The sequence below is a fragment of the Aythya marila genome (assembly GCF_965140915.1).
Source record: "Aythya marila genome assembly, chromosome: 6".
NCBI classification, from domain to species: domain Eukaryota; kingdom Metazoa; phylum Chordata; class Aves; order Anseriformes; family Anatidae; genus Aythya; species Aythya marila.
In genome coordinates, this window is record NC_139047.1 from 23,571,644 (window position 1) to 23,598,335 (window position 26,692).

General features: G+C 50.2%; 1 protein-coding gene across 1 annotated transcript in view; it reads left to right on the top strand.

Moving 5' to 3' along the window:
* The window catches only part of ITGB5 (integrin subunit beta 5), a 46,300-nt gene extending 21,305 nt beyond the window's left edge, over positions 1-24,995 (top strand). Inside the window, exons 8-15 of the mRNA XM_082762964.1 lie at positions 427-516; positions 3,159-3,293; positions 5,214-5,643; positions 17,716-17,938; positions 18,118-18,218; positions 22,689-22,805; positions 23,719-23,885; positions 24,380-24,995. Coding sequence (XP_082619090.1) covers positions 427-516; positions 3,159-3,293; positions 5,214-5,643; positions 17,716-17,938; positions 18,118-18,218; positions 22,689-22,805; positions 23,719-23,885; positions 24,380-24,475 — 1,359 coding nt within the window. The 3' untranslated portion in view covers positions 24,476-24,995. The remainder of the gene's footprint in view (positions 1-426; positions 517-3,158; positions 3,294-5,213; positions 5,644-17,715; positions 17,939-18,117; positions 18,219-22,688; positions 22,806-23,718; positions 23,886-24,379) is intronic.
* The last annotated feature ends 1,697 nt before the right edge of the window (positions 24,996-26,692 follow it).

A 26,692-nucleotide genomic window follows, 5' to 3' on the forward strand; every position in this document is an offset into this window, starting at 1 on the left:
GAGCAGAAACCTGTTCAACCCATTCTGCTGTGACTCAATCCCATTACCTAATGCAGCGCACGGCTGCTGCCCAGCTGTGTTTTTCCATCACGGAGCCCAGCACCACAGCCCTGGTTTGAGCTCCCTTGCCACCTCCACTGGCAGGGGGGGCTTTCCTGGGGCTGCCCCGCGGGGGTCACCCCTCTTCAGGAGTGTGGAACAAACTCGTGAGGATGAAGGGGTTCAGGGAGGGGATCAGGCTTTCGGGAAGCTCTGGATGCTTCTGAGCTGAGCCAGCAAAGCCAAGCGAGCAGCGAGGCGGTGGCAGTTCTGCTGCTGCCCCGCGGGGCTGGGGGCTGAGCTCATCCTCCCCGCCCGCTCCTGGGGAAGCTTGGCTTTTGTGGCATGTCGCAGCACGTTTTTTTTCCTGCTCCTTGTCTTTTCAAGAACTTCACCGCCTTGATTCCTGGGACCACGGTGGAGATTTTGCACAAGGACTCCAAGAATATCATCGAGCTGATAGTTAAGGCCTACAACGTAAGTGCCTTTTAACATCACAGCTGCTGGGGTGGGAAGCGCCAAGAGCTGAGCTAGCTCGGCTCTGCCTCGGGTGCTCCACCCAGGCTTGGCTCTCTCCATGCCTGGGTCCCCTCCGCAGTGGGTCACTGCTGGCGTGGTTGCACCCACACTGGGGAGGGAGGGGAACAGCTCACCCTGCTTGGGATGACGCCGGTTCTTGGGCTGATGGCTGCTCGAGGCCCTGCTGGTGTGGCTGTGGAGCACTTTGTGGGTCCTCCCTGCGTGAGCTGCTTGAGGTGGAGTGGGAGCACAGTAGAGGTTTGGCCCCACGTCTCTCGTGCAGGATAGCACTATAAGTTCAACCTGGTTTGAAGCAGTTCTCACAGACCACCCTGCCACTAGATAAAATTGATTATTTCTTTGCAATTTGATGCCCACTGGCCTCCCAGGGACATGATGCAGCTCCAGCTCAGGTTAGTCCATCCTTGGGTTGGTCCTCCTGCCTCATGAGCCATTATGTTGCTCCTGAGATCCCTCTTCCCCATCTCTTCATTTCCTGCCTCACTTTTTCCTCCCTGCCAGGTGTGACAACCCCACTGCAGTGTACCTGCTGTCAGCGCTCTCCTGTCCTGGGGGCATGAAACAAAAGAGAACAGGATGGCTTTTCTGTCCGCCCTGACAAAAACCCTTCCTGCTTCCGCAGAATCTCAGCACACCTGCAAGGTGGAGATGCCCTGGGGAGCCATGCAGGCTGTGCCACTGCCTGGCTGGCGTGGTGCTGGCAGGGTTTTGGCACAGACTCCCGGCTGGATTTGGCCCAAAGGGAGTGAACAGGACACTTCTTTTACAACGGCTTTCCTAAAGCCAGCCCCAGCAGGTCTCAGGCATGTTTCTCATTACAACACAACGGGTTTCCCATGGCGGGTGGCCTTCACATCATCTGTCCCTGGAGCAGCTGTGGGTCCAGGATCCCTTTGTTTTTACTCTGAAGAGCTCCATCCTTTGAATTTTCCCTGTACTATGACAGCTTTATTTCAGATGGAGGAGTTGCTCCATCTCAGGGCCAAGTCTTTCCTCTAGGTCTCCACAGGGTCCTCTGCTCATCCCTGAAGGTGTAGCAGGCTTGAGACCACCAAACAGCACAGCAGCAAAATCCCTGTGGTAGTGACAGCAGTGCTGTGAGGAGGTACTGCTGCGTGACGGTGCAAAGTGGCTAATAATAATGGCATTACAATTAGGCTAATGGCATTACCCTCTCAGGCTAATAAGAAATCTTGGTGCCTGTGTGAGAACATAAGAATGACCCAGGTGAGGTCAGGCCTGGTGTCCTGCCTTCTCTGGAAAACTGTGAGCAGTGTGGTCAGTGAAATGTGTTACCGCCTTGTGCACCTCTGCAGCTTCCACGGTCCTTCTAACAGACTTGGGCTTGACAAAGGGATAAGCCAGCATCTTTCCATCATGGTAATTAATCGCCCTTTTAGGCTGCAGGAGGCTGGTGAGTTTGGCTCAGGACAGGAAGAAGAGAGCACGTCTGTGTGACAGTGTGTTGTGCTGTGATAATTTGGGGCAGAGCAGCAGATGCACATGCACTATGTTCAGTGTTATGACACACTGGTCAAAAGTCATGTATTTCCTGTCCTTTTTCAAAAGTGGTAGCTCTTGGCTAGCACATGGACCCCGGCTTTGCTAACACACTGACTGGTGAGAGTTTTAAATTAGCACTTCTCCTTTATCTGGCCACTTCAGTGAGGGGAGAGACAAGGGGCAGAGGGATGGAGTCACGAGCTAGCTTTGGAAAATGAATGTGGTTATACAAAAATCTCCATTTTGAAAGCCTCTGTCTTTTTTGGACACCACTCACAAAAAAAGCGGTTCCAGCCATTGGAAGAATTAAGCAAAACAACCTCATTTCACATTAATACTTATAAACAGAGTTTTCCCTTTGTTTTGTTTTGACTTTAAAAGTCTGGGTTGTGTAGCAGGATGGAGAGATGAGAAGCAGAACAAAAGGGAATAGGAGGATACCAAAACCTCAGTGATGAAAACCGCTTTTTACTTTGAAATGTTTCACAGAGATTTTTTCATTTATTCTTTTTTCCTGTGGAAAACCTGGTGTTTGTTACTGACATATCTGAAAGGGTACTTTTTGTCTGGTATTTTCTCTTAAAAGGGAAAATACGTTTTTCCGACAAGTCGTGTCAAATCAAAAAGTAGGACACAGTTGCAGGTTCAGTCTCAAAGAAATTTTATGCTGCCTTTATGCAGTACGAAAGGCATCACAGGATGGATACCAGCGGAGAACTGGGCTTTGTACTCCTCCAGCAGTCTTTGATACGGACGAGGTGCAGATGTGCACATCAGCTTCTGACCTTCAGCTCTGAGATGAAGCATATGGTCCACCTGTGATCAAGAATATTTCCTTCTTTTTTTTTTTTTTTCTTGTGTATGTATATCTTTCTGATATGGTGGTCTTCATGACCCTCCTAGACTGCATAAACCATTGCCAGATTCTTCAGTCCAATTCAAGTTATTTTTTATATCAGTACACAGGTGTCCTAGCTCTGAAAACAACAGGAGAAGAGACTAAAGCAGAACACTCTGCAAAAGAAAAAGGTCCACCTGTGGTAACCTGACAGCTTTCTTTTCCATTGTGTTTCCAGAGTATTCGGTCGAAAGTAGAACTGACTGTCTGGGACAGCCCCGAGGACATTGCCTTGAGCTTCACTGCCACATGCCAGGATGGTTTGTCCTACCCTGGGCTCAGGAAGTGCGGGGATCTCAAGATAGGAGATACGGTGAGTCTGCCTCTCTGCACATCCCTTGGACAGGCTGTTGTAACGCTCCGCAGCGTCCATCTTCCTGTGCTAGCCTCAAAGCAATGTCACGTTTATACAGAAACCCACTGAAAGCGGCTCTGCCAGAAGTGGCTTTGCATGGCACAGATCAATCCAAGGTCCCCTGGTGGTCCAGAAAGAGGGAATGCAGGTGTCTTGCTTCCAGCACCTACAGTCAAAAAGTCTTCATCACGCAACCGAGTGCAATGGTCAAGAAAGGGCTTGTCTTTAATCCCCGATATTCATGTTATGCTCTTTCAGCATTTCTTTTTTTAGGTGGTTTAGAGAGATGTTGCAATATGGTTGATGTGGGAGTGAGAAGGGAGGGAAGTTCTCAGTGGTGGTGACGAATGGCACAGGAGGACATGCCAGAGGCCACGGTCCCCGCTGCTGATGGGTGCTGAGCCTCTGGGACAGCACAGCCCCTTCCCACCAGCAAGGACCGCATTCTTCTCCTCTCCTGCTTTAATCTAAATTAAAAAACAGCCTCTTGCAGATGTAGCTGAACTGCTGGGCAAGGCAGGAGGGCACATTGTCAACTGGTGTCACTCAGCCTGGCTGGGAATCCCGCCCCCTTTTCCTGGCCTTTGCTGTTTGTGAGGATGAACGTGTGCTCATTAGCAAGACAATTTCCTTATTTGAGAATAAAGTCTTTAAAAACATACCAGAGTGCTAAGCACTCAGAGGCATATAAAAATAGTTTGAAAGAATAAACAGTAGCTGAATTTTTATCCCTCCTAATAAGGGCCATGGAAAGTGTTAAAAAGGAAGGTGACCTCAGCAATTTTAGCTGACTTGACTGGATTTCAGGTCAGTGGATTGCAGTCCTTGGAGCTGTGCCACCATAGGCACGTGCCTTCCTGGTGTCCCCAGCAAAGCCAGGGCTCCCGAGGCAGCAGAGTTAATCTGGGCTTTGGCATGAGCACGGAGCTAACCGAGCTGCTGCAGTGTGTCCCTGTGTCCCCTCCTGCTCAGCAGCTTCAGGCCCCATTGCATCTATGGGGTCAAGAACTATCTGCTGCAAACTGCTGAGAAATCTTTCTCAAAACTGGCACCGGGCCATGACCTGCTGTGGTTTGGTCCTGGTGGCACAGGTACCAGGAAGAAAGCAGGGTTGTGCCAGTCCCTGGGCTTGTCTTCTGATCTCCTCTGCAATTTGAGCGTGTTCCCTAATTGGGGCTTTGTGAGTGAGGCAGGTCAGGATTCCCACAAAATGCACTAAATCCTTGACTTTGTGGGCATCTTGGGTCCTTGTGCTATACTGGCTCTGTGCTAGTACTTGGTTTCAAGAAAATATTTTCTTTTTGATGTCATGAAAACCTGGCTATTTGCTAGACATTCGCCCTAGTTATTTCATGGGATAAACAGGTTCCTTCCTGCCTCACAGAAACCAGTGGTCCATGATGGAGAAAATTACCACTAATAGGTGACCGTAATAAGTATTAAAACTTCACTCTGCTGCTTGTGGTGTCTTTTAAAATGAGCCATCCAGAGAATAACAAGCATTTTGCTTAGGGCTGGGGCTGCCCGCATGAGCTGTGGGTTTGGCAGGAAAAGGCTACAGGGCCAAGGCTCTCCTCAGACAGCACCAGCACTTCCCTGTTGGTGCTTTTTTCCCCCCATTGTGGAGTTTGTGGGTATGAAACACCTGCTTTGTGCCTCTTTTTGTCCCATTTGGGTCACCGGGTTGCCTGTGGGAAACCAAAGGGGCCTGAAGGATGCCAAAACCCCCGGTGCGGGCTGTCCAGGTGCTGAGCTGCAGGTGCCCACATGAAACGTGGATTTGGGATGGTTCTTCCACATGGGGGAGTGAAGGTCGACTGTCCCTCAGGAGGCAGTTTCAGGCCATGCTCTAACTCCCTCCTCACCCTTCCTCCCCAGGTCTCCTTCGAGGTGTCTGTGGAGGCCCGCAGCTGCCCGGCCGAGGACACCTCCCATGTCTTCACCATCAAACCAGCCGGCTTCAGAGACACGCTGGAGGTGGCCGTGACCTACAACTGCCTCTGCGGGTGCACAGGCCGTGCCGAGCCGGCCAGCAGCAAGTGCAGTGGCAATGGGACCTATGCCTGCGGGCTCTGCGAGTGCGACGCTGGCTACCTGGGGGCCCGCTGTGAGTGTGAGGAGGGGGCCGGCGGGGAGACGCACCAAGGGCTGTGCCGCGAGGTGGAGGGCAAGCCCCTGTGCAGCGGGCGTGGGGAGTGCAGCTGCAACCAGTGTGTCTGCTACGAGAGCGAGTTCGGGAACATCTATGGGCCCTTCTGCGAGTGCGACGACTTCTCCTGCGCCAGGTACAAGGGAGTCCTCTGCTCAGGTAGGTGCTGTCCCATCCCATGCCCTCTGCGTTGCTCGGGTCGGAAAGCCACATGTGGTTCTTGCAGGCTGAAGTGCAGCCCTAGGAACGAGTAAAACTTCACAGTCTTGAATTCTCCCAAGTTTCATGGTGACTTCTTAGGTTGGATTTCTCCACATGAACCATCCTTGCCTGCATAGACAGAAACCATCTTTTTTTTAAAGCAATCTGATGGTACAGTGCAAGTGAAAGGAAAGGTTGTGTTTCAATCTGTTACTCATTAGAGAAAATCTTTGCTGGAGATTCCAAAAGATACTTACATACAGATTTATTTATTTTTTCTACGAGGAAAACAGTCGTTCATCACTCAAGATGCAACCGGTCCGTTCTGCTTAAGCAAAGGCAGAGGAGTTATTTAGTGGTGTTTGCTAAAATGGCTTTAATTCCTTGTCAGCCTGAGGTCACATAATTTACCTTGCACATATTGCCTGGATTAGCCCTTGGACGCAATTCCTTCACTTGGAGCTCGGCAAAATGTTACTCTTCAAAACTTGCCTGTTTTCAAGCAAGTGAAATATTTCCCCAGCTGAAAATCTTAGACCAAATATCCAGAACACCATGCAGGTTTGTGTTGGCTTTATGGTTGTTAGAGGAAGCTTGGAAAAACAGCTGTTTTTCACTGTTCTCTGGGGAAGTCGAAGATTTTTTTCCCCATGGTGTCTTCCCCTAAAGGTTTCTGAGATGGACAGTAAATAGTGGGCCACCCTTGGGTTGAGCTGTGCATTTCTGGCTGTTTGAGACTGTCAAGTTGATAGGTAGGTAGGGACAATTGGAAGCAGCACCTTAACTGAGAACTGTATTACCTGGGGTTTTTCCATATGACCACCCTGCTCTGGTAGCATCATCCCACCAAGAGGAATATATTTACTAGCAAGCAGGACAGCAGAGCTAAGGAGAGGTTGGAAGATCCTGGTGTAGCAGTTGGTACAGCGAGGCAAGGACACCCCTTTGCCCCAATTTCCATGCCGTCAGGAGAGCCAGAGCTCTGCTGGACCACAGGAAAACAAGTTATGTGTCCTCTACTGCATCTGCTTTCTTCTGCCCCTGTGGAGAGCTTCTGGCAGTGGGAAGAACAGCATAGCTGGTTTGGGATGTGCAAGATTTTTAAAGTCATTTAAAAGTCCTTTTTATAGCTGTGAAAGAAAACAAGGAGTAGGCTGAGGCCGAGCACCTTCCTCGTTGCTCCAAGGGTGGGATGGTGTCCAGCAAGGCTGCATGGACTGGTGGGGTTGTTCTTGGTATGCCTCCTGGTATTTCTATTGTTCTTTGTTGGCTTTTTTTCTTTTAAATTCCAGCCACTACAATGCTATATCTGAGCAGTAGCAAGCATTGTGCCAATGACATGACATTCAGATGTGTTTTATTCAGCCCAAGGGGCTTGGGGCTTCTGCAGCCCACCAAAAGTGCCTGAGTTTGCATAGTAGGGCTGCCCAAAGCAGTGTGGGGTGTGCCCAAAGCTGCCCCTATCTATCAGCTGTCTCTGTAAGTCCCCCAGGTATCCTCTCAAAACAGCTTGCTTTCTCCTCCCTGCCAGTGTGGTCTTACTGGAAAAGACTATTTCAGTCCACCCGCACATGTGGATGCTTGACAGCCAGAAAGCTTGAGTAGTGCCGTGGCTGCAGGAGCTTCCCCCAGGGTGGTGGCACGGGGACAATTTTCTGTTTGCTGCTTTTGTTCCTACCGGGAGGGAGCAACGACACCATGCCCCCTTCTGTCTCCTTCTGGGCACAGCTCCTGCAGGCTGGTCCCACAGCGAGGGCAGACCCACTGGGTTTTAGGAAATAGCTTTCTCCTGAGGTTCCAGTGGCACAGGGCAGGTTGCTGGGAGCAGTGGAGGAGTGTATCCTGCCTGCCCTGCTGCCAGGATTCCCTACTGCTGGCAGGTGTCACACTAGCCAGGCGAGCAGGCCTGTGCTCTGCCTTCCCAAAACACTTGTTGCCTCAGAAAAGCCCAAGTGTCCCTATGCTCTGAGACACTTTCCTCTTTTTGAAGGGTTGGGTCTTCCCCTGCTCCTCCGTGTTATGCAGTTAATATGGTTGCTCCTACTAAAGCAAGCGGCTGAAGGCACAGAGGGTTTGAAATAGTCGGAACAGTCTGAAATGAACTCCAAGCTTCTCGTCTGTCAGTGCTCAGCCCTTTGGCCAGCAAAAGTGTTTTCATTCCTGGGTCTGTTTATGAATACTGGCACCTCATTTTGTCAGTGCTGGAGAGATGAGAGGACTGTGGACGAGGCTGAGTACAGATCCTGTCCTTTTGTGGCCTGCGTGAAGTAGAGAAGCAGATTTTGGGCAGAAGATAATCTCAAGGAGAGGCAAAAACAGTTTTGAAGTGGGTTAGAAGGGGTTGTGGAGGAACTTCAGCTCTCCTGCAGGCTGTGTCCATAGGGGGGCTGTGCTCTGTTAATGCGAGGTATAAGATGCCTTCTGTACCTTAAGGTGAGATGGGGTGGGGAGAGAAGTGGTTTATAGGATGTTGTAAATGTTGATTGAAGTTGTATCCAACTGTTAGTAAGTGCCACTTCTTAGTAAGGATGTGATGTGTGTGCTGTTGCTCCCCAGGCAGTTAGCAGCCCCAGAATAGCTGTTCCAAACCATCATTCAGCTTCTGGGAGGGCTGCACAGGACAGCTCGCAGGCGTGCTCTGTTCCTCAGCCCCTCCACACTTTTTCCCTTGAGAACTGAATGGGTAACTCATTGCAGCAGGCATTTTTACAAAATAGGGAGACCCTTTGCAAACCCCTGAATGCTTCACCTCAAGCTTGTCTCTGGAAGAAGTTGCTTGGGTGGATTCAGCCTTTCTGAAGGAGAGGACAGAAGAGTTTCTGAATGCTGCACGTAGCTGTACGTCATGCTGGGAGCTTCAGCGCGGTGCTCCGGCCTCTGCTCGATGGTTTGGATGGCTGCCATGGAGAGGCAGAGTCCTGCTTTCAGCCTGCCTCCCTGCCTGGAGCCCAGGCTCAGGAATTTGCAGATCGCTGCACGTCCCAGTGACTTTTGGACCCCTTGGCTGCCTTCCAGGATATTTGACAAAGGAGGAAACATCTCAGTGCTAATTGCATTCCTAAAGGTTCCATAAAATGAGGTAGTAAGAAGGAGGGGAGGCCCTGGTGAGAGCATCACACATTTGCCTCTAATGAAGAGAGACTGGTTCGCTGGAGGCCACGCTTCATTAGCTTCAGTACTCAGACCCCTCTGTTGCTGGGGGAGGGTAGTACAGCGTCTTCTTTGCTTTGGTGTCTCTAGAGAAATGTCCTCTCAAGCACCACTGCTTGTATCCTGGTTTCCCACATGGGTACCATTTGTCAGCTCTTCAGTCCCAGCTTGGTTACTCATGTTGTGACTGGGCAGTAGGATCGCAGCCTCGAAGTGCTACTGTGGAGTAAATTACCATGGGATAAATAAACAGCGTGTACCACGTTGTGATGGCAGCTGAAGGTTGTGAGCAGCTGGCTGAAACGCAAAGACATCCCCACACACCAGAGGAGACAGGATCCGGCCTTGCCTACCTGTGCAGCGCTCCCTGCGGCACAACAGCTAGCGTCAGCATCAGGTGTCAGATTTGCAAACACATGCAAGTGCCAAAAACACTTTTGAAATGGGATTTAGGAAAGGGCAACTCATTGAAAACCCGTGGTTTATTTCACAAAGACTGTCTACATAGACAAGCCAGCGTGCAGTGCAACTCCAGCTGCCTTATGGAAACCACTTCAAAACTGCTGAGGATGTGCAAGTCCTTTGTTGACTCGGTAGTTATTTCTGAATGCTTCCCTTTCTTGGTTTCTGTGAGGTTTTAGCCCTTACTGGTACCCAGTGACATAAGAGTTTTGTTTAACACAACCACAAATTAGAAATCACAGTCCTGCTTCTGCAATTTGTTTCTGGAGTTCCTGGTCCCAGGCGCCGTATCGAGGTTCAGCAGGTCTCATGGCAAGGGGCCTCCCGGTGCTGGCACTGCAGTTTCTGGGGGTGCAAGAGAGACCCAAAGCACGATAGCCCTGTGTTTTGAGGGCAGTGCTCAGGTTTGATGGTACTGCCAGTATCTCCACCCTGTGAGTCCTACTGCAGCCTGTTACTGCACAGATGATGATGGACTGGGACACTTCTTATGGAAACAGACTTTTTTCCTCACCTTCCTTTGAAGGCATCATCTAGACCTGGGCTCTGGTGTGCCAGGGAGGGCTCAGATGGAGGTGCAAAGAAGCTGCTGTGTTTTATTAAGGAAGATGTGGGCAGTATTGGGTAATGTCAGAGGTAGAGGTGACGGTCGAGTGTGGTTTGGGAGGGAAAAGGAACTGGTGTGTGCCTGCATCTTCAGACATCCTGCAGTGGCACTGGGGGTGTCCCTACAAAGCGGATGTTGTACAGACCAGAAGGGAAGAGGGTGGCCTGTGGAAGAAAGAGGCATCCATACAGGGAAGAGAGCCTAAACCGCATTTGCAATGTTTTCTATTCTGTCATGTCAATTTCTGCTATTCTGGGGATTTTGATTCAGGGGATTTAAATTTTTTTTTTTTTTTTTGTGTAAAAAAATGCAGAATCTGAATGCAGATGCATGTCACTGCCAGGAAAAGAAGGACACGAAGGGGAGAGACAAAAGGGCCCTACAAGAAGTGGAAGTTAAAAATAGTGTTTGCACGGGGGCTGCTGCAGCAGCAATGCACGCTGCTGCCTCAGCATTGTTTCTGCTCCCGCCCCAGGCTGGGGTGAGCTGGGGGGAGTACACACTCCAACAAATGTTTTTGAGGCCTATTTTGGTGATGGAGGAGGTGGTCTCAGCTTGGGACACTGTGGTGCAGCCTCACAGTGCCAGGCAGCTTTTGCTTGTGCCAATGGGGCTGCAGCTTGGGGTGAGCTGAACCCAGTAAAATCCTACAAACCAAAACCTCCTTTTGTAATTAGTGTCATAGTACTGTGTCTCTTTTCCTTCTCTCTTTGAATCCTCCCCACAATGGCAAAGATGAGCACTGTGTGCCCATTGCTCCTTCTTACCAGCCAGCAGACCTGGCTTCAGGCAGCTTGAGGTCTTCTGCCTGGAGAAGACAGGGGATGTTGTGGCTAGTGCAAGGAACAAGGAGATGGCACTGCCGTAGCATCCATTTCTCTTTGAAGATGTGGTCAAGAGTTACTGCACAATTTCCTCGAGCTCCCTAAAAGCCCGTTTCTCCTTGCTGTGTTTCCATTCACCTTGGCTTTTATTGCCTACAGAAAGTGCAGGAAGTGGCTGTGGAGAAGTCGCTGCCGCCATCTGGGGTCAGCTCCAGCTGCGTCCCACAGTGTCATCCCGAAAGGTCGGGTCTGGCCATGCTTGGCCCTGGGGAAGCGGCTCCAGATGCTTGAGGTCTGAGAGCAGCTCTCCAAACCTCTCAGCCTGTAGTGGGGAATGTCACCAAGATGCTCCCTGCTCCTTACACAGCCTGGAGAGGATGAGGAGCCACAGGGATGCACAGGGGCCCTGCTTAGTCGCTATAGACAGCCCACAGTGCACATCCTGCTCATGGACGTCCTGCCCTTGGGCACCTTCTGCAGTGGCAGCAGGGATGCCCAGCCCTGTACTGCCAGGAATTTGGAAAGGGCTAAAGTCCTTCCCAAATGGACTGAACGCTGCTTTGCCGGAGGTCCCTTTCCTTGCACAAGAGGGAGGTGCCATCTTTTCTTACCCCTCCTTTCCCCCTGTCCTGGCCCTCAGTGCTGTGAAAGACTCGTGCAGCCCTCCCAAAATCTGGCAGCGATTCCTTCGAGGACCTGACCGCACAGAGTGCTGCTTTTCCGGCTGCTTTTCACTGCTGTTTCTCCTTGCCCTTTGAGCGGGCATTTTGCAACCATTAATGCATGCTAATGAGGCGTTCAATGCCATGGCAGAATTAAAGAATAAAGTGGTGACGCTTGTACATCTTTGCAGGAGCCAGAGCTCTGGCTGGGGGTCTGCTCTTAAAGCAGCAGCGAGAGGTGACATCTGATGGCACACGCACCTACCCAAATCCCGTGTGCAGGCACAGCCGCCCCCATGGCCCATAACCTCATGTCTTGGGGTTAGGAAGCTCCAAAATAAAAAAAAAAACAATACAGACTCTGAACACAAACTGTGTCACGCATTTGCTCCCCAGAGAGAGACAATGTGCTGGGATGGTCTCGCTTCAGTGCTCTGCTTTTATGGCCAGCTCGTTTGATGTTTGCATTTGGCCTTTCTGATTACAGTAATTAACAGAAATAAACTCTGGGAGATGAATGCTGTATTTTGGGTTTAGAGGCAAATGAAGGCCTAAAACAAGCAGGTGAGTGAAATTCTGGGTCTCTGCGTTTCTTGTTGGCATGCATGGTCAGCCCCTGAATTTTGCTGTTTGGTTTAGAAAATCAAATATAAGACCTGAAAGTACAGTGCAGTGTAAGCTGCAGGTTCTTTTTCTTTGTCTTTCTCTCTCTCTCTTTCTCTCTTTCTCTTTCTCTCTTTCTTTCTCTCTCTCTCTCTCTTTCTTTGTCTTATTTTGAATGAAATTCTGACTTCTTCTAGCTTCTTTGGGAAGGGAGAAATCCATTCCAAAACCATGGACCTTCAGTGAACTTGCACCAGATTATGTGTTTGCATCCAAACACAGAACTGGGCAAGGCTCCCGCGGCACTGGATTTTGTAGAGAAAGAATGTCTCTTTGCTCTGGAGACCACTCCTCATAATGAGGTCCAGCTGAAAGGACATTCAGCCCATTCGTGCCACGGTAGGTTGGGAATTAGCCTGCTTTTCATTTTCAGGATGACTTGAACCATTTGGCCCCAAAGTTCAAGCATTTGGGATCCTGCAGCTTTGTTTTGGAGCCAAGTTATATTTTAGGAATGAATCTGGGGGGTTGGGTGGTGTTGTTTTGTTTTTTTTTGTGTGCATGCTTGAGATAAGTCCATCCCTGCTGGCCTGCCATACTGTGCCTGCGAAGGGTTGGGCCAAGGAGCACATAAGTGGGAAGAAGCTCCTGATCATGGACCTCATGGCATCTGCAGTGAGGGGATCTGCACACTGTAGGAGTGGATATCATCAACTACGTGATAGCAGATGAAGTTCCCTAAATGCTCCCATGGTGCTGGAGAGTTGGCTTTTGTCAGTCTTTGGTGGCAAGTGCAGGGACATTGTGGTAGGAGAGAGAACGCATCCCATGGGAGAGCCTGTGGAGACCTGCAGCAAAGGGGGGTGGAGGTCTCTGGAAGAAGGCAGTGGCACCAGCCCTTTTAGAGTTAAAGGGTTGGAGGGAAACACGGGAGGGGGAAAAAAACAGGGCTCCCCTCCCCACTCCCCTTTGCCTTTAGGAATAATATGAATTATTAGCCATTTCTGCTGTGCCTTTCATTTCAATCCTTAAGGACCTAGGAGGTCCATAAGGGGTGATGAAGCCATGGATGTACCCGATTTGAGTTGGTGTTATTTCAACACACAGCTCTAAGGGAACCAGCACACCCATCCCAGTTCCCTTCTCTTGTTTCTGGGAGGGTCTGGCAGCCCCATATCGCTCCCTGCAGTGGTAGCAGAGTCGGCAGCAGGACCCGAAAGCTCCAATTCCCAGCTCGGGGTCTCCGTCCAAAAGACCACGTGTGGCAGGCTCAGCCGAGGCACTCTCAGCAAAAGCTGAGAGGTTTGCGGCGTGCTGAGATTGCTTAAACAAAAAATAAATAAGTTAAAAAAAAGAGGAAAAGAAAAAAAAAAAGCGGTGGTTTTATTTTAAGAAACTCAGCTTTAGATCTCTGTCAGGAGCTGTATCTCATGATTGCATTTCAGTTCCACTTCTGTGGCGGAGAGAAGGAAAATGAGGAAAGGCTGGCCAGGGCTGCCGCAGGAAATCCGCTCTGCCCCGGATCACTTTCAGCTGCCTTCGTGAGACAGCAGTTTCCAAAGCCCTGTTTTCCCTGCCCTGTTCTCGATTAACCCAGAAGTTCCCAAATGAGGGAGAAAGCAGGAGGATGGTGTGGGGTGGGGGTTGTAATGTATCACTGCGATGTGTGGGATACTGACAGTAATGGGATGTGGCTTGTGGTACCCAAGGGTGAATTAGCAGCTCAGATGTATTTATTCCTTTGTCTTTGCTTTCATTAGTCTGCATCTTTGATGCTATTTTCAGTGACAGAACTGGTGAGCCCAGCCAGCGCTAGGATTGAAATTAAGGATTATTTAAAGCCTTGTCGATTCTTGGCCAAACCCATATACTCCAAGATACAAATATCCTTTAAAATGAATGCACTGGCAGGATGCACAGGTCCACGGTGTCTTGTGTAATTAATGTATAGAAAAAGTATTTTTCCTATTATTATTTTGCCTTTTAGTGCTCGTTTCGGTACAGCGCTGTGGATACATGAGCGTGGGCGAGTTCTGGCGTAAACGGAGCCCGTCAGTGGCTGTGCTTCAGTTACACAGAGACCTTGTGCCCTCGCTGTCTGTGTTTAGATAGTAACCTTTTAGGACAAGGACAGAGGCTGGGATGCCCCTGCCAGCCCTTGTTTTCCCTGCCAGCCCTGCAGGACGGGCAGATGGGATCCCAGTCCCATCCCCACGCAGTGCCGTGGTTTTGTGCAGGGCGGGCACTGCAGCCTGTGGCTTCTTTGAGTCATGGAAAGAGACGAGTGGGAAGCCAGATGATTTATTTGCCTAAGCAGGCACTGCATCTTACCAGGGCCCTTTCCCAAGCGGAAAGTTTTCCAAGCACTCTGAGCTTCTTCCGCTGCCCTTCTCCCTCCCACGCACACCATGCGGTGCCAGGGGCTCCAATCCTGTGCCTGCCGCGGGCACCAAAGGGTTGGCTGGGCAGACATCGAAACTGCTCAAGCACTGCCCCGCATCAGTGGGTTTTGAGCGCTCCCTCTTCTGTAGGCAGCTATTTTTGGTGCCTTCACCCCGAGGGAATGCAAACAACATGTGGCTGCTGCGTCAGGGCTGGCTGGACATCGAGCATGGAGGGCAGGGCTCAGCACGCTGGTGGGAGGCATGGCGTGGCGAGGCTGTAAGCTGCTTGCCATCACTTATTTGTCTTAGCAGGTTCAGTACCCAGCTTTTTTTTTTTTTTTTTTTTTTTTTTTTTTTTAACTAGTCATTCAGGTAACCAAAAATGACAAAAACAAGTGCCCAGAATTTGGAAGATCCTGATCCAAAGGTTCATCCAAGACCACAGAGGCACAGAATTTATTATTGTGTCTGATTTAATGGGAAATAAATGCAGTAACCTCTTCTGTCCCGAGAGCCTCAGAAACTAAGAAACTAGTTTAAAAATCATGAGGATTTTTTTTTTCTTTTATCATATTGATTTTATTTTCCTAGAGAATTGCTAAAAGGTGGGGAAAAGGGGCTTGTTTCCAGACCCTCTCACCTTCTCCATAAAAGCTGGGGTCACATTTTATTTCTTTCAAAAGAAAGACAATATTTTTGTGTAATCATGTGGTCCCCAAGAGCTGGGGGCTTTAGGAGAAACATTCCCAACCATAAGAGCCAGCGACAGGGCTTTTAGTACACTGAGTTTCTGACCTCTTGGTGCACCAGTGCTTGGTGCAGTTCCTAAAAGGCAAACACAGCCACGGACACAGGCTGGAGCAAAGCGAGGGCGGCTGGACGTCCTGCCAAAAGCCAGGCAAATGACTACCAGTGTGACAGTGACAGTCAGTGCTCAGCAGTGTCATGCCCTGCAGCTCCCACCCAGAGCCCAGGCAAGCCCACATCTGTTTTGGGGGCTGCTCTCCACCCCCAGGAGCTTGGTGTGGCTCTGCTACACCCTCCCAGTGGGTCTCTGCAGCCTCCCACACATGTGTTTTGTGTTACCCCCAACAATTAAGAGTTGGCTGGCTAACTTATGTTATCAAATTCAGAGGGAGCTTTCAATTTCCCAATTAGATCTCGATCTTCTAAACATCTAAGATCCTCACATTTCAAGGATGGGAACAGAAGAAAACATACCTTGTTATGTTTGGAGAACATAATTAGTGTCTTTTGGCTTCACGAACCAACTGTAGTAGAAAACACACAAGCCCAAATGGTTCAAGGTGGGGTTAAAGTCCAGGCTAATATCCTGCACCCTGAGCCTGCTGCTGGTGCATAGTCCTGGAGCACAGTCCCTGGTGTCCCTGAGGGTGCATTTTTGTCTTGAAAATGACACTGGGACTAGGTTCGGCATGGATGTAGTGGTGGAAGGGCTTCCACTGGCATGATCTTAGGTGCCATATTGAGTCCTTCACCTCGTCAGCCTTGTGGCATAGCTCAGAGTGGGAACCTGCAGGACATTTTGCTGTGAAACACAAGCACCATGGAGCACTCTCCATGCTGCAAACCTCAAGTCTGCGTCACAGTCATCTAAAGACTCCCAGCGACCGGCACAATGAATTGCCTCAGCCTCCTGTGTCCTGAGCAGAAGGACACGAGGTGTGTCAAGTCACAAGCATGAATTCGCATCCTGGGACCCCGGGTGGACCTTGAGAAGTGGGTCAGCTCTTGTCAAGCCCGTACGAGAAATAAATGTATCCCACCCACTCATGGTTCTCCAGTCTTCATGCTGTATGGGAGGTGGATGGGGGATGGAGGGCACCACAAATGGAGCTCGTGGCGGGGAAGGAGTGGCTGCTCTTTCAAGCTGGTTCAGGCCCAAAGATATTAATATCTTTGCTGCTAAAAGTCAACATGGAAATTTTCACTTCTTGGCACGTTCCCTGTGAGGAGCTTCAGCCAGTGGCTTCTTGTATGATGAGCCAGTGTGGCCAAGGCAGAAAGCACATTTCAACGTGTTCTTGTATTTCCTGCTCACACCCCACAGTTAGTCACCTTCATATATAAGGGCTTTTTCTTGATCCTCTTCAGTAACCAAAACCATTTACTTCAAGAGGCTGTTTCTTACATTTTGCAGTTGCAGTGCTGGACTAGGGTGCATTATTTGGAAGCGGTTGTTTCCCTTCCCTGGGGCAGTTGTTCCAGGCTCCATCCCCAGCGTGCCAGAGCTGGAAGGGACGTGCAGGCTCTCTAGCTGCCTAGGCTGGCCTGGCACCAACTGCTTGAAAAACTGAACCATTTCATGAGCAATTCAACTTCCAGAGACGGATTTACAGTGGATTTGCATCCTGTGCTGGGCTCTGTGGTGTCCAAACGGGTCTGAGCTAAGGCTGAAGGTGCAGGGGCTTCGAGATGGGCTCTGCCCCTCTCCTAGGGCAGGGGGTGACTCACACTCCAGTTGGGACCATGGGTGGTGTGGAGGGAGGTCACCTTCAGGGATCTGGTGAACGTGGCCTCCTCTGTCCAGTAGTGTTTGAGTTCACAGACTGGATCCAAAGCAAACGGTGGGAGTACAAAAGAGGCTGTAGGAGGGCATCTGGCATTTGGCAAGGGGTACAGCCCCTCTGGCAATCTCAGAGACAGGGCTATCAATGGTTTTGTGCTGATGAAAAGAGCACGTATATAATTTATCTTGTCTGAGGAACTTGAGGCTGTTTCCAGTGGGAAAGCTGAGCTGTAATTAGGTTGCTGATGAGCCTTGTGTACAAACCATTCAGCTCTATAAACCGTGCGTTCAGAAGCATCCCTTCTCCTAGGGACCGACCACGGAGGAATTCGAGCAGTGTTTCCAGCGAGCTGATGGATGCCTCTCTGAAACCAGATGCTCGGCAGCCAGCCACTCCACTTACTGTAATTGAAAGCCTTGAAGTCTGTTGACTTTCTCAGGCTGTCGCTTAACACCATAGCTGCAAGAGGATGCTTTGGTTAGGGAAGAATCCTCACTGAGGCGGTTCCTTCATTCATCTCTGCTGTGAGCTGCCCTGAGCTGCTGCCTGGATGAGGTTCAGCTGGTCCTGGCAGACTTTGTGGGGCTGGCTGGGGTGCTGAGGTCTCATTTGAACACAGGAGGTGGTGCTGGTTTAATTCTTTTAATACACTGCCTTGGGATTACTTCTTAAATAAAGCTGTTAGGAAAGCAGGACAGGAAAGACCTTAGGTCAGCCTGGTAGGCTTTTTGCTTTCAGACCTATCAGCATCATGCCAGCACTGGCTCCAGCCACTGCTGACACCCTTGTCACATCTCTGTCCCCTAGGCCATGGCGAGTGTCACTGCGGGGAGTGCAAGTGCCACGCGGGCTACATCGGGGACAACTGCAACTGCTCCACCGAGACCGGCGGCTGTGTGTCCAGTGATGGGCAGATGTGCAGTGGCCGCGGCACCTGTGTCTGCGGGAGGTGTCAGTGCACCGAGCCCGGGGCTTTTGGAGAGACTTGTGAGAAGTGTCCCACCTGCCCAGGTGTCTGCAGCATTAAAAGGTACACACGGGGGCTTTGGGAGAGGCTTCTCGCTGGTGGAAAGGGGAGATGGCTGATCCTGATGTTCCTCTTCCCTTGTGGTGCAGCTTCTAGACCTACACCTCCCTTTCCGTGGGGGTGCAGGTGGCAGGCTGCAGTGTTCGTGTGCTCAGTCTTTCTCTCTGTGTGTCTTTCTGCAGGGACTGCATTGAATGCAAGCTGTTTAACTCAGGAAGACTGGATAACCAAACCTGCCAAAAGCACTGCAAGGACGAGATCATCACCACTGTGGATGTTCTCAGTAAGTATGCAGCTGAAAGCAGTGCCCAGTGACTGCAGCATCCAAATCCTCTTAACCCGTCCAAGACCTATCTGTGAAGAAAGCCTCAGGGAAAACGCAGTATTTAGAAAGCATAATGTATGACCCTCTGTCTGGGCTGTAATCTGCATTGCTTTGAGTGTTCATGTTAGCAGCTCAATTGCTCTTCTGTTATTATTTCCATATTAGTTACATAAAACACCATTATTTGATGCTAAGTAAAAAACCCTTGATTTTAAATAAGATCTTAAAACCTGGATCCAAGCAGCAGTACATAACACTAACATAACCACCTCATTTCCTTTTGGAAGGAAACGCATCAGTTTTATTTAATGAAGTCATTTAGAAGAAATTATGAGTTTTATGAATTGGACATGTTGGCTTGCTAGAGACGTGAGATAAGCGTCCCCCCATCCTAAGGTTAGGCATTACGTACGTCTTTCTGGGCACGCATTTGCTGTGAGCAGCTGTGGCTCTGCAGTGCTGAGCTAACAGCCATGTAACCCTCTGCACAGGGATGGTGTGGAGGGTGTCCAAAGCAGCCCTCCCTTCGCCCTGTCTGGTGTACGAGGACCACAGTTCCCAGCACGAAGAGCGAAGAGAGTAGGATAAGATCAGATGACAGGAGAGATTAGATGAGCTGCGAGAGAGTGCAGAAGGACAAAGTATCACCCAAAAAAGGCGTTCTCTAATCTTCCTGAGATTTCCTCTTGGAAGAAGTGGGCCTGTAAGAGAAATCAAAGCTGTTTTGAGGATGATGAGTTCTGCTGTGGTTGAACTGACTTCTAAAAGTCCTGCCCATTGTGTCCTCTTCTCGAGGTCACCCCACACCTTGTCCCTCAGCAGATGACTTTTTCCCCCCTTCTTTTCAAGCTTCAGTCTGGCAATCTTTGGTTGCTGTTTGAGACAGTAGAGGAGACTCAAACTGTGACAGCTTTAGTCCCAGACCTTACCCTGGCCTTGGCTATACCCCTTGGAGAAGGGTTAGAGAGGCTGGGATAAATTCCCACCCACATCTGACAACTGCTCATTCTCTTTCATAGGTCATATATTACAAGTGCTCTACCTTGCTCGTCCTTTTTCTCCCTTCCTCCTGAGCTGCCTCAGGAGAAGATGATGCTTCTCCTGTTGACTCCTCTCATACACAGAGCCCAGCTTTTAAATTACCACCAACAGGGTTTTGTACCTTCTCCCTTGGAGGCTTGCTCTAGTTCTCCCCATCCTCACTGCAGTTTACCAGGGGAGTGAACCTGCATCAGTTCACTGTGAGAGGTTACAAGTCCCTTTTAAATGCTTCCAAACCACATGAAGCTCCTTTCTGATGCCTGGCTGGCCCATGGTTCTTAGGAGCCAGCACATACTGGGGGTTAAAGCTCAGCTCTCCTGCCTGCGTGTTGCACAACGCCAAAGCCAGCCTTTGTGCTGACTGCACCCTGGGAGGTGAGACTGGGCTGTGGTTGGCCAACCCCCCATTGCTTTCTGAGGAAAACTGCCAAATTTCTGTTTTAAGACATTCTGGGGAATTATGCTTATTCTTCTGCTGCACTGCCACAGTCCAATCCTGGGCGGTGCAGAGCTCTGGGACCTCAGAGCACTGAACAGCTTGGAGAGCTGGGCTGCATAATATTCCTAGAGAAAGTGCGCAGGGACTGCAGGCTACCTCACAGGCAAACTCCGCCAAATCCTCGCCTTCAAGTATTTTTGCGCTATGTAGCACATGTTCACAATCCCTGCTGAAAGGCTGAAGTCTGGTATTTGTCACTGGCAGCCAGAAGACTCGGGTGTGTGTTGTCCCAGCAGTGGAGGCTAGGACCTTAAATACCAAGCGGTGCTGAGCATCCCCTGGGAGATCCCGAGTGCCTTCTGGCTCTGGGTATGAACCATGGAATTGTTTAGGTTGAAAGATCCCTTAGAGCATCAAGTCCAACCATCATCTAACACTATGAAGACTGCTGCTAAACCATGCTGATACCATAAAAACTGGTCAAAGAAACTCTCAGTTTGGAGTTTAAGAAAGCAGGCATTCTTCAGCTGGGGCACCAGACACACAGGGGATTGCTCCTCCTAGTGTGCGTACTGAATCGTTCAAGCTACAGGGGTTATATACAATCAAAACATACATATACATTGGATTTCCAAGAAATAATTAACATTCACACTATTGCCCATTAAAGCATTTAAATACCCCTGGTGCATGCACATTTGTTTCCACTGGTGTTTTTTTGGGGTCTTCTGGTGGTCGTCGCTAGTCTTCCTCGCTGTGTTCGCTGGTTGAGCCCAGTTCCTGCGCATGCTCAGGCCACCTCCTTCTTTCTTATCTTATTGTTTCAACTCAGGCATGCATGCTACGTGAAGTCATTTATGTATCCAAGGACATAGGTGCACCATGAGTTCCTCACTTAATCTGTTCAGACACATCCTCCACGCCTGGGTCAGCTTAACCCCCTCATGCTGAGATACAATTCTGTATGGGCTTACTGATAAAGCTGACTAATTAGTATGGTAGCAACAGAGATACAGACTTTCTAAGCTTCCTTCTGTCTAACTAAACACAGTAAAGGTTTGTCCTATCTGTTCATAAAACGTTTCAGATTTGTTTCTATTTTTCTGTCAGGGAAAGATCCGTACGTCCCTCTGACTTGGTGTTAATGACCCTAAGTGCCTCATCCACACATCTCTTAAATACCTCCAGGGACGGCGACTCCAGCATGTCCCTGGGCAGCCCGTTCCCATGCATGACCACCCTTTCCATGCAGAAGTTCGTCCTGATACCCAACTAAACATCCCCTGATGCAAACCGAGGCCGTTCCCTGTTTCTTTGCAGCATCCTGTCTTTCAAAGCTTTATAAAGCAGAGCCATCTAACGTTGGACTTATGAACCAGAATGATGCTTTTTGGGAGGCTTCTATGAGCTGTGTTGTGTGCTGCAGGATCCCCTTTATTTCTGTAATACCAAGTTTCCATTCTTGATGGTCCCAGAGAGGAGCTTTCAGCATGAGGGGCTGTGACAGATCCGGTGCTGAGCTGCCCCTGCCAAGAGCACATGGTGGTGGACCTGAAAGCTCAAGGGGGCCGTCACTGCTCTCTGAGGGTGTGTAAGCTCCAAACCAGGTTTTATCTCTATTAGCCTAATTGTACCTTGCTAGGTACAAGTGTGCCCTGCCTTCGGTACCATGGGTGAAGGTGGAGCAGGTTTTGCTGTCCTGAGGCAGGAGCAGCTGAGGTTTGTGTGCACCAGGACCCTGCTGGGGCTAACCAGAGGTGCAGCTGTGGCTGGGCTCGGAGCCGTTGAAGTGGAAGGAATTAATCTTCCCACTGAAGGCAGGTCGAAGGCATTGAAAGGAAAGACAAACAGAAGGGCAGGAGATAAGGATCTGGAATAGCTGCCGTCATTAAAGCCAGGCCATTTCTGTGTGACAGATGGGCACAGATGCTAGTGACAAACTGCAGGAAGCATTTTCCAGGTGCCTAAACCAAAGCCGTGTCTTGCCAGCAAATAGGACTGAGTGCCCAAAATCCCTTTCTTGAAAACACCATCCCACAAAGGCAAGAGGGGCTCTTGCAGGGCTTGGCATGACTGGAGGTGTTTTCCAGCCTTTCCTGAGCTCAGCTCAGCTGGAGCACCAGCCAGACACAGGCTGCTGTTGGGTGTTACCAAGGCTGGATGTGTCCCCATTACTTTTCCTCCAGCTTTCACACCTTAGGAAGCTGAAAAAATCAAGAAGAAAAGGGCATTTATTATTTCCCTGCATGAAGGAAGAGTGTGCATGAACGAGCTTGCTCCTGTTTGCTGTGCACTGTTTGTTGAGCAGTGAGTGTGACACTTGCTGACTTCAGCACCCTGGGGTGCTCCGGGCTGCAGGGACATGGCAGCCCCCAACTGTGTGTTGCCACAGTCCCAGTTAACAACCGTATTTTCACGTGAATCAAGATCAGTATGCTGATCATTTCCAGGTGCTGCTTTTCTTCCCCGTTTTCCTCCCTCCCCAGGCCCCTGGGGGTGCCCACCTTGCCTCCTCATTTATTCTATGCCATTTCCCAGCTCTGTCAGGCTTTTTCTCAGCCAGGTGTGCCTTGCAGCAGGACCAGAGGTAGCTGCAGAGCAAAGGCACTATAGTGGAGGCTTTTAAGCTTTTCTTAATGCTTTCTCCCTCCCCCCACGTGATGCTGAGTTCGGCTGGAGCTGGGCTGTAATGTGCACCATATGTAGGACAGGAAGCCCCTCGGATGGGAAGGAATGCAAGGTCCCCGGCGTGACACTGCTCCAGAAGAGCAGGGGCCAGCTCCGAGGCTGGGCTTTGGGTGGAAACGAATCTCTCCTCCCCATGCAAAGCACCACGCTGGGTGTGCCATCATGTGCAGAGCTGCCTTGATGTGCAGGGTGACAGCGGCACATGGTCTCCTGGCCAAGTAACTGGCAGGGACTCAGAGCTGCTCTTCATTTCGTTCCAGAAACGGACGACCCGAATGCCATCCTGTGCGCCTACCCAGTGAACAACTGTGTCATGAAGTTCACCTACTCAGAGCTCGCCAGTGGGAAGTCCAACCTCACCGTCCTCAAGGAGCCAGGTTTGCCCTCCTTTGCCCTCCTTGTGTCAGCACAGCCTGCCCCGCGGGAGGTGCTGGGCTGCTGCTGGCTGGCAGAAAGCTGGTTTCACGGGCTGCATGCATGAGCAAATAACTGGGGTGAAACCCAGAGCCAAATGCTCCCAACTTAGTAAAAAAGGCTTCTGACTGAGAGTGTGATGTGCAGGAAGCCCCCACAGGAGCTGTGGATTTCTGCATTTCCAAGCAGTAGCTCTGGTCCCAGCAGCACAGTGTGTGTGCCCCACCTCCCCTCCCCGGGGCAGCTGCAGTTCGCAGCATGGGCCCTGTGTGTTGCTTCAATCACAGGCAATGCGGCTTCTCAAAGAAAATCACTTGTGGCACTGCAGGAAGAGCTGGTGAGCACCCAGCGGTAGCTTCTTGTGCTCTGATTTGGCCCTCTGAGACACAGGGCAGGGTGGGAAGTTTTGGAGGAAGCACATTTTATTTCATTTAGGCTGCAGCCTGCACTTAATTGAAAGGCCAGCTGATTAGCTGGCAGGCAAAGTGCCTAGTTAAAGCAACCCGTAATCACCTGTCTCCAGGTCAGAGTGGGCCAGGAGTTGGGTTGGGTTTTGCCAGAGGTGTCTTTGCCCTCTGTGTCCCATGGGGACCGCCCAGCTCGTCCCCCAAAGCTGTGTGACATCCCAGCCCTGGTGACGTCCTTGTGAACTGTGCTGCTGCCCTGCCCCCAGCCAGGAATAAATGCTCTTGAATGTAAAAATAAAAGATCCCTTCCGTTACAGCGAGGACTGTTGCTTTTTTTAACTCAGTCCCTGCTGCTCGAACTGCCCTGAGGCCACTTGCTCAGTGGCTGCGCTCCAGGTCATGACGTCTCGGTATCCTGGTCTGGATACACCTGCTCCAGAGCTGATTTTCTTCTCCCCCTCCTTTCCAGCATGTAGCTCAGCCCCCAGCGCTGTGACCATCGTGCTGGCCGTCATCGGCAGCGTGGTGCTGATCGGCACCATCCTGCTGGGGCTCTGGAAGCTGCTCGTCACCATTCATGACAGGAGGGAGTTCGACCGCTTCCAGAGCGAACGCTCCCGGGCGAGATACGAAATGGTGAGCCTTGGGGTGCTGCTGGGGCTCTGGGGGGGATCTCTCAGCATAGCTGGCAGCAAACAGCTCTGCAGTGATAGAGAAAAGAGATGGATGTGTGTACTGTGCTGACTGGAAATTCAGGTGGCCAGGTCTACAAGGAAGCATTGTGGGGAGGCTTCCTGCCCATGGGGCTGGTCAGCATTAGAGGGCATCACTTCGTGCATGCAGATGGGACAGAAGGTGGGTCAAAGCCAAATACAGTTAGCATCTCTGAAGTAATTAGAGCAGGAAGGGGAGGATGGAAGTGAAATTGTGGCTGTTCCATCCCTGGAGGCGTTCAAGGCCAGGTTGGATGGGGCTTTGAGCAATATGGCCTAGTGTAAAGGGTCCCAGCCCACCGTCTGTATAGGTCCCTTCCAAACCTAAACCGTTCTGCAATCCTGTGAGATTACACACATCTTTGCCATGACACAGGTTCTGCTCCTTACCTTTTCCCTTTGTTTACTTCTCCAAAGGCATCCAACCCCCTCTACCGAAAGCCCATTTCTACGCATAACGTGGAGTTTACGTTCAACAAGCTCAACAAGTCCTACAACGGTACGGTTGACTGATCAGGTCTCAGCACGTGGGACTGCTGTGGACAATTGCCTGACTGTATTTGCTGCTCCTGACTTGAAGACGGGACCGATCCTCTTCAGGGGAGGGAATACCTTACAACAGGACTGGTCGATGACGGAAGCCTGTTATTTGCACAGTGAGGAGAAGAGTAGCGTGCTGTCTGGGGACACGCCGACGCCAAGGCAGGCTCGCCGCCTGTGCTCGTGGACTCCGAGCCACGTGAGGCTCCACAGCCCAGCTTTCCGGATATATTAAACCTGCCAACTAAGTGAACCAAGTGCCATATTGCAGCTTTAGACATATCCCATCCCACTAGAAAGGGTGACTAGGCCAAAATCAGGGGAACCCCATGCCATTGCAAGTTGTTAGGGGGGGAATTAGCTTAAAGAAAAGAGGAGGGTGTTGGAAGCATTTGTATAAGAAATTAGGATACAAGAATTCTGCAGTCTTTAGGATTTTTTTTTTATATAAAAACAAAATAAAACTATTGTGCATACATGATGCTGCGAGCGGAGTTTGTCATCTCCTTGCTGAGCCCCGCAGGGACAGACTGAGACGGGGCGTGCTTCTGCAAGGAAAACGGGTGCTGCCTTATTTATTTATCGGTAGCACCTTATCAGTCCCAGCACGAGGACACAAACAGGAACCGGAGCCGCAGTGACGGCTGCAGAAGGTATGTTGGTTTAACGCCGCGCTGTTGACCAAGGGTGGGGACTGCCAGACATCGCTCGGCGCTCACACTCGGTGTAGCTGCTCTGTCGAGCAGCAGGAAGGCTAGGGGAAGCCCGAGGGAAATGGGAGTTTAGGCTGAGGAAATGTTCAGCACTGACTCCTTGGGCTTTGCAAGCAGGCATCCAGCCTGGGCAGCTGCTAGCTCAGCTTGCTGGCCACACATCTCCCTCTGAGCATTTCACATCCGAGGTTTTAACACAGAATTGAGCTGGGGGGTCCAGCCTCAGCTTCTGGCTGGGCAGGGAGCTGGTTAAGGCCCAGCGTTGTTATTTCAGAACTTTTTGTTTTGTTTTGTTTTGTTTTGTTTTTTCCCTGAAACTGTTCCTCCTGCCCCATCTGTTTTCCTCTGAAGCTGGGGTTTGTGTTACCCCAGATGACAGCTGCAGCTTTAAACCCACACGAGCTCTGCACTGGGACTTCAGCAGAAGGCAGGAGAGAGAAGCCAGAGCAATTGCTACTGCTTTTTATTTTTTTTGGCTTTTTTTTTTTTTTCCCCTCTTCACCCTGAACAGATCATGCAATAGTCAGCTGAAGGAAGCTTGCCAGGGAAAAGCAAAAACAAATGGCGTTCATTGTTTTGACTTGCTTTTCTCATTGGAAGACAGCCATGGGCCCATCCTTCCGGATTTTTTTTTTATATATTTGTTTTTGCCTCTATAAACAGGAGCCCTTATTTGCTCGGTATAAACAGCTCTCCTTCAAGAAGTTTATGGTCCCCCTCCTCCTACCAGCAACACTGAAGAAGCGCAACAAACCATGTTAAAAATAGCTAGGGACAGGGATTAAGAACGCAGTAAGTTACACGCTGTCAGCATCAGAATTGATCAGGTGGCCTTAAAAATCAAAACAAAACAGTGCTCTGTCCTCACACTTCATTTTTTAATCCAGGATGGTTACTGAATCCGACCTAGCAAGGGCAGTTTGATATAGCATAAATGCAGAGGGTAGGGAACGAGGCTGGCACAAGAGCAGAGCTGCCTGGGGCACACCAAGGCTGTGCACCACTGGCCACATCGTGCCCAGAGCCAGGACACAGCAGGTGCAGGGGTTTCTCCCTGTGCTTTTGCAAGAAATAGGAAAGGTCTGAGCACAGCAAAGGGGCAGCAGCAGCTGCTGTCGCAGTGGCAAGCTGGCTTCAGCAGCCAGCAATGGCACAGAAGTGCTCTTCAGGGGAAGCTAACGCTAACTGCACATTTCCTACACGGTGCTTTAATGAAAGGCAATGAGAGCAGCTTAAGGTGATTTGCCCTGTTGCATATTGAATCCCTGGGAATAGTGCTGCCACCTGGGAAGGGCTATCTAGGAAAAAGTCTGGTTTTACCACCATCGGGCTGCCTAGCACTGCTTTGAGAAATTTCATTGCTAACACAAGGTTAACAAAAATACTGCATCCAAGAAAAAAAAAAAATCCATCCTAAGTAGGCCAGATTGTTTGTTACAGATCAAGTTTTAGCTCGGTTCACTTGCAAGGTTCACAG